This window comes from Eriocheir sinensis, chromosome 49 (genome assembly GCF_024679095.1).
Source record: "Eriocheir sinensis breed Jianghai 21 chromosome 49, ASM2467909v1, whole genome shotgun sequence".
NCBI classification, from domain to species: Eukaryota; Metazoa; Arthropoda; class Malacostraca; order Decapoda; family Varunidae; genus Eriocheir; species Eriocheir sinensis.
In genome coordinates this window covers 12,537,362-12,544,861 of record NC_066557.1, presented here as the reverse complement: position 1 = coordinate 12,544,861, position 7,500 = coordinate 12,537,362, and the positions used below count along the sequence as shown (strand labels likewise).

Genomic DNA, 7,500 nt, shown 5'->3' with positions numbered 1-7,500 from the left:
AGGAGGAGGAGGAGGAGGAGGAGGAGGAGGAGGAGGAGGAGAAAGGCATTATTACTTTTTTATGCATCCTCTCAAAGTTATATTTTCTCATTATTATTATTATTATTATTATTATTATTATTATTATTATCTTTGTTACTACTACTACTACTACTACTACTACTACTACTACTACTACTACTACTACTACTACTACTACTGTTACTAATACAGCTTCTATGTACGTTGACTAGAGTTATGTAAGTGGCAACACACACACACACACACACACACACACACAGAGCTCCACTTGTTCTCTATCCGGTCTCTGCATCCGCTCCTTCCCCTCCACCTCTTCCATCTCCTCCTCCTCCTCCTCCTCCCTCCTCCTCTTCCTCCTCCTCCTCCTCCTCTTCCTGACCTTGAATGGCTAATTGATGGCTCATGCTCAACACTTGCGATTTACCTGAGAGAGAGAGATCGAGAGAGAGAGAGAGAGAGAGAGAGAGAGAGAGAGAGAGAGAGAGAGTTATTGATTGATTGAAACTTTTATTCACAAGCAAACACATCTGTGAAAAAGACTTCACGGCCCTTGACGGCCCAGTCTTGGCACAAAAGAGAGAGAGAGAGAGAGAGAGAGCGAAGGGGGGGTGAAGTAGTGAGTGGCACTGACAGGAGACAGTATTACCCTAATCAGTGGCGCTAGATTCTCTCTCTCTCTCTCTCTCTCTCTCTCTCTCTCTCTCTCTCTCTCTCTCACACACACACACACACACAAACAAACAAATAAAGAAATCGTCTTTATGAGAGAGAGAGAGAGAGAGAGAGAGAGAGAGAGAGAGTGTTCTGAACTTGATACTCTACGTGCCACCTCTCCCACACCACCTGGAGAGAGAGAGAGAGAGAGAGAGAGAGAGATGTGTTACAATGGACCGTTAGATCCTTTCCCAAGAGAGAGAGAGAGAGAGAGAGAGAGAGAACCCATACAGCTTTTTTGATAGATAATCGTAATCAATTCATGATGCAACAAATAATAACAGGGATAGTCTGAGCAGCAGTACTAGTAGTAGTAGTAGTAGTTATAGCAATTGTAGTAATAATCATAAAAAGTAATAATAATAATGATAATAATAATAATAATAATAATAATAATAATAATAATAATAATAATAATAATATGATAAACGAAGCAGAAGAAAAAGAAAAATGAGAATACTTATAACGGAAAGTATGAAAGAAAGATGAGGAGGGGGAAGAGAGGAGGAGGAGGAGGAGGAGGAGGAGGAGATAAACAAAAAGTAAATAGGAGATGAATGAAAGGAAGAAAGGGGAGAGAAACCTTCCTCCCTCTCTCTCTCTCTCTCTCTCTCTCTCTCTCTCTCTCTCTCTTTCTCTCTCTCTCTCTGTGTACATCTGCGAAAACTCAACCGAGAGAGAGAGAGAGAGAGCAATGACTAGTGTTTACCTCCACTGATTACTTCCTCTCCTCCTCCTCCTCCTCTTCTTCTTCCTCCTCCTCCTCTCAGTCACACACTAAACTTTCCCCCTCAAGAAAAGTGAACTAGCTCACATATTTAGAGAGAGAGAGGGCTTGAGTGGTGGAAGGAGGAGGAGGAGGCGGAGGCAGGTGTGAAGAAAGAGGAGGAAGAGAAGTGCGTCTGTCTCTCCGTGTTTGTTTGTTTGCTTCTCTCCTCCAGTTACCTCCTCCCCTTCTTCCTCCTCCTCTTCCTCCGCTTCCACCTCCTCCTTCTCTGTGAGATAAGCAGTTGCAGAAGACATGAAAGGATATAAAAGGAGGAGGATGAGAAGAAGGAAGAGAAGGAAGAGGAGGAATAGGAGGAGAAGAAGAAGGAGGAGGTAAGGACTGTGTAGCAATAATATCGGAAATACACGAATGGAAGAAACGAGGAAGGAACACAAAGGAACACAAAGGAAGAACGAACAACAGCAGACCTGCTGGTCCTTAGGAGGCTTTTTGTGACAAGCTACACTAACTCTCATCAAAGATGGAAGATGAAGGGCAGCAAAGGCTAAGGCCCCTCAAGCAAGCCTACCGGCGCTATAGGCGTAGACGTAAAAAAAAAAAAAAAAAAAAAAAGAGGTCGCCACACTCCTCTACACCGCAGGCCTAAATAATTAGGGTACGGTCCAGCTAACAGGACCCTGGAACTCCAGCCATTGTCTCATAAAGAAATCCTCTGCCTGCAGTCCAGTCCACCACTACTGCTGCCCAGAGGCTTCACCGTGACCCTGGCACGGGAGACAGATCAGGTATTACACCTTGTCCAAGGGTGACCTGAGACTATGCAAGGCAGGGGCAGGTGAAAACACTTCGCCCGCATACCCTGAAAGGGAGGAGGAGGAGGAGGAGGAGGAGGAGGATAGATGAGTCAAGGCCAGATAGGTCAGTAGCCTTACCTGGACGAAGAGGAGGAGGAGGAGGCGGAGGAAGGAGATAAAAAAAAGTCTTACGTGTTAAATCAGGAGAAAGAAAGGAGGAAGAGGAAAGGGAAGAGGAAAAAGAGGTGGAAGAAGAAGCTGTACAGAAGACTAAATCTCCTCAAAGTACTCCTCCTCCTCCTCCTCCTCCTTCTCTTCTTCCTCGTCCATCTCCTATTCGTCCTTCTCTTTATATGAAAGGAACCGTTTGTATTGGAGAGAGAGAGAGAGAGAGAGAGAGAGAGTGGGTGAAGTAAAGTTATCTCACTAGAGAGAATGTTTATTTATATTACTATCAGAGAGAGAGAGAGAGAGAGAGAGAGAGAGAGAGAGATGAAATTTGAGGAGGGAGGGAATGTGAGTAAGTAATGGTGTTCATGTGTGTGTGTGTGTGTGTGTGTGTAGACAGAGGGCCCTTATGTGTTCAGAGAGAGAGAGAGAGAGAGAGAGAGAGAGACGTTGATAGCGTTAAAAGATAGGTGTGTGTGTGTGTGTGTGTGTGTGTGTGTGTGTGTGTGTGTGTGTTTGTGTGTGTGTAAATATGTAAAGAAGTTTGGATTGGGGTGTGGTCTCTCTCTCTCTCTCTCTCTCTCTCTCTCTCTCTCTCTCTCTCTCTCTCTCTCTCTCTCTCTCTCTCAAAACCTGTATAGCTTCAGGTATTTGGACAACAACTATTATCTGTAAGAATGTGATAGTAGTAGTAGTAGTAGTAGAAGTAGTAGTAGTTGTTGTAGTAGTAGTAGTAGTGGTGGTAGTAGTAGTAGTAGTAGTAGTAGTAGTAGTAGTAGTAGTAGTAGTAGTAGTAGAAGTAGTAGTAGTAGTAGTAGTAGTAGTAGTAGTAGTAGTAGTAGTAGTAGTAGTAGTAGTAGTAGTAGTAGTAGTGATAATATCGTCTCTCTTCATCTTCCTCCTCTTCCTCCTCCATTTATTCAGATTTTCTTTCCTATACTGTTTCTACGCTTCCTCTCTCCCCTCTCTCTTTATCTTCTCTTTCCCTTCTTCCTCCACCTCCTCCTCTTCCTCCTATATAACTAATACTATTCTTTTATTTTCTCTTTCTCTCCTCTTTCCTTTTCTCCTCCTCCTCTTCCTACTTCGTGTCATTCCACTCTTCCATTTTCTCTTTCTTTATCTCTCCTCTCTTCATTCCTTCCCTGAAGTTATTCCTCCTCCTCCTCCTCCTCCTCCTCCTCCTCTAATGAACCGCCATCCAGGTAAGCAAAACAGGTGTAACGTGTACCTCAAGGGTCAGGGTTTAAGCTTCTCCTCCTCCTCCTCCTCCTCCTCCTCCTCCTCCCTCCTGCTGCTCCTCCCCATCTCATCCTGTTGCCTCTATATCCCTGTTCCCTCCTCCTCCTCCTCCTCCTCCTCCTCCTTGTCTTCATCCCTTATGCTACCCAAACCGGTCTGACCACATTGTTCTCTCTCTCTCTCTCTCTCTCTCTCTCTCTCTCTCTCTCTCTCTCTCTCTCTCTCTCTCTCTCTCTCTCTCTCTCTCTCTCACCCCATCCTTGTCCGTTGTCCTCCTCCTCCTCCTCCTCCTCCTCCTCCTCCTCCTCCTCCTCCTCCCTTCTTCCTTCCCTTCTTCCCTCCATTCGTGTCTCCTTATTTGGCAGCTGTTTACCTCCTCCTCCTCCTCCTCCTCCTCCTCCTCCTCCTCATTCTTCTTTATTTATTGTTTTTTTATTATTATTATTATTATTATTATTATTATTATTATTATTATTATTATTATTATTATTATTATTATTAAGACTTTCATGAAGCAATTGTGGTGCATTTTATACGGGCGCATCTCTCTCTCTCTCTCTCTCTCTCTCTCTCTCTCTCTCTCTCTCTCTCTCTCTCTCTCTCTCTCTCTCTCTCTGCAGGAGCAAGTGATTATTTCAAACTAAAGCTGACCTGTTTATATTCTCTCTCTCTCTCTCTCTCTCTCTCTCTCTCTCTCTCTCTCTCTCTCTCTCTCTCTCTCTCTTCCCCTCTCTCCGCTCCTTCGCTTTATATCTCTCCCTCACTAATTTTGAGAGAGGTGGAGGTCCAACTCTCTCTCTCTCTCTCTCTCTCTCTCTCTCTCTCTCTCTCTCTCTCTCTCTCTTGGTTAAAGTTGCAGTGCTCGAAAGCTTTTGTTGTGGTGTTGCAGTTTGCCTCCTCCTCCTCCTCCTCCTCCTCCTCCTCCTCCTCCTCCTCGCTATTGTGCGAGAGAGAATTGGAGGATAGAGATAAGGAACGTAATAGTAAAATTTAGAGAAAGAGAAAAGAGAGAGAGAGAGAGAGAGAGAGAAGGGAAGGGAAGGGAGGAGAGTAAAAAATAGAGGAGGGTGAAAAGATTGCGTTAGGGGAGGTAAGGGAAGAGGATGAATGGAAGAGGGGAGAGGAGGAGGAGGAGGAAGAAGAAGAAAGAAAGGAATGAAAGAAAAAAAGAAGGGGAGGAAGATAGAGAGAAATAACGGAAAGAAGAAAGAAAGGAAGGAAGGAAGGAAGGAAGGAAGGAAGGAAGGAAAGAAAGAAAGAATAATTAATGTACATAAGAAGAAAGGAAAAATGGGAAGGAGGGAGAAGAATAAGGGAAGAAATATAGGAGAGAGAGAGAGAGAGAGAGAGCAGTAACTCCCTTGAACTTGTTATAATGAGTTTTGTGAAGTTGGTCTCTGAAGTCTCTCTCTCTCTCTCTCTCTCTCTCTCTCTCTCCCACGTGACATTGGGGTAATTAGCTATATTGGGATACTTGATGAGAGAGAGAGAGAGAGAGAGAGAGAGAGAGAGAGAGAGAGGCTTAATGGTGACGAAAAGGCAATAGAGAAGGAGGAGGAGGAGGAGGGGAGACTCTATGGAGAAGGGAAGGAAAAGAATGGATGGAGGAGGAGGAGGAGGAGGAGGAGGAGGAGGAGGTAGTGGTCATAGTAAACAATCAATTCACCTTTACAAACACCCTTCCTCCTCCTCCTCTCCTCCTCCTCCTCCACCTCCTCCTCCTCCTCCTCCTCCTCCTCCCAATACTCTGGTGATACACTTTAACCCCTAAATGTCCTCTTCCTTCTCCTCCTCCTCTTCCTGTTCTTCTTTTCTCCTTCTTTTTCTTCTTCTAATTCTTATTTTTATTATTATTATTATCATCAGAGAGAGAGAGAGAGAGTTTTGTGCCTTATCATTTGTTAGTATTTCAGTTTGATTTGTTTGTTTTGGTTCTTCTCATCCTCCTCTTCTCTCTCTCTCTCTCTCTCTCTCTCTCTCTCTCTCTCTCTCCCTTTTTACCGTTTTTCCTTTATTCCCTTCCTCTTTCATCACCACCCTTCTGTCGTCACCACCACCACCACCACCACCACCACCACGAACACCTTTTCCCCCCTCTTTCACCACCACCAACACCATCTTTTACCTCCTCTTCAACCCCTAACACCACCACCCACACCACCACCACCACCACATCACCACCACTACCACTCATGCCCCTTTTTCTCCCTCCAGGATGGTGATCTCGGCTGCGTGGGCGGCGAGGAGTCCCTGCGGGCGCTGCGGGCGTGGCTGGGCGAGCAGGACGGCCAGCGCATCCTGCTCACCACGCCCTCCGTGCTGGTGGGCTTCCGCGTGCAGGTGTACCGCGCGGAGGGCACGACGCAGTGGTACACGGCGGTCATCGTGGGCTACAACGAGACCACCAGGGTAAGCGGTTAACCCGTCCGCTGCGATTGGCACGGATTTCGCCTTCACTGGTAGCCTGGTAACTCCTCAGTGGTGGATAGTGGTGTGTTTCCCATGTGGTATTGGTATGCTGGATTTACCCTCCCAAGGTGCATGACTACATTTTTCTTCAATGAATTGTAGCAGCCACTTTTTGTTCCATTCCTGTTGCCTGGTGATGTCTTCTTGTTGGAAATCCTCAGTCAGTCAAGGGGTTAAGCGGGGCAGTTTTGCCACCTCACTGGATGGATGTCAAGATCCCGGAGTCTGTGCAGGGGAGATGACAAAAATCATTCATGGGCTGAGAAACTTGCCATATGAGGATAGATATAACTATTTAATTCTGCATTCTCCAGAGAGGAGGAATGGAAGTGGGAAAGAAAATTTTAGAGTAAGTAAATTCAGTGGTTCGAGTAAGGGACAGTAAGTGAGGTGCCGGTGTTTAGCGTCGGAAAGGGCGAGTCTATTGCCGACAAGGGGAGAGAGGCATTTGGCTAGAGTGCAAAAAATCTTGTAAGGGAGAGTAATTGAGATGCTCGTTTTAAGTGACGGAAAGTACGAGTATTTTGCCGTCAAGGGGGGAGAGAGGCATTTGGCTGGAGCGGAAAAAATCTTGTAAGGGAGAGTAATTGAGATGCTCGTTTTAAGTGACGGAAAGTACGAGTATTTTGCCGTCAAGGGGAGAGAGAGGCATTTGGCTAGAGCGGAAAAATCGTGTAAGGGAGAGTAATTGACCTGCCGTGTTTAGTCCCTGGAGTGCTTACCAGGGCTGAGAGGCATTGGGGATAGAGGGGCAAAATTTAAATTCCAGTAAAATATTATATGTGTTTACGGCCGGGTGTGCGATTATTATTTTTTGCTTACAAGATGCGAGACTTTTGGCTGGATGGGAAAAAAATAGAGGAAGGAAATTCAATGTTATCTGTGTTTAAGGCCGGGATGAGTGTGTGTGTGTGTGTGTGTGTGTGTGTGTGTGTGTGTGTGTGTGTGTGTGTGTGTGTAGGCTTAACAAAAGAGTACATTATAATTTTAGAGTAATAAATTAAGACGGAGAAGTGTGTGTGTGTGTGTGTGTGTGTGTGTGTGTGTGTAGGTTTAACACGAGAGTATATTATACTATTATAATTTTTTAGTGCCACTCATTATTAACTAGAGACACATAGGTACTCTTTTGGCACTGTGTCACCCATTTAGCAGCCAGTCTTGGGAGCATAATACGGGCGAATATATTGTTGGCACCTGTTGCTGGTAGGCACAATGGCACTGACTTTTGTAACGCTTAATTTGGCACTCTTTGGCACTCTCCTAACCTGGAAATAGCTTTGCAGGGCTTTATTCTTGGCGCTGTTAATGTAACACTCGTGTGGCACTCTTAATATAGCTTGGCACTGAGGTAAACCCATT

General features: G+C 45.2%; 1 protein-coding gene across 4 annotated transcripts in view; it reads left to right on the top strand.

Moving 5' to 3' along the window:
* Positions 1 to 7,500, top strand: part of LOC126981966 (serine/arginine repetitive matrix protein 2-like) — a 158,515-nt gene that overhangs the window by 54,623 nt on the left and 96,392 nt on the right. For all 4 annotated transcript variants that reach the window (XM_050833699.1, XM_050833700.1, XM_050833701.1 and 1 more), the window contains exon 4: positions 5,884 to 6,078. In XM_050833699.1, coding sequence (XP_050689656.1) covers positions 5,884 to 6,078 — 195 coding nt within the window. The remainder of the gene's footprint in view (positions 1 to 5,883; positions 6,079 to 7,500) is intronic.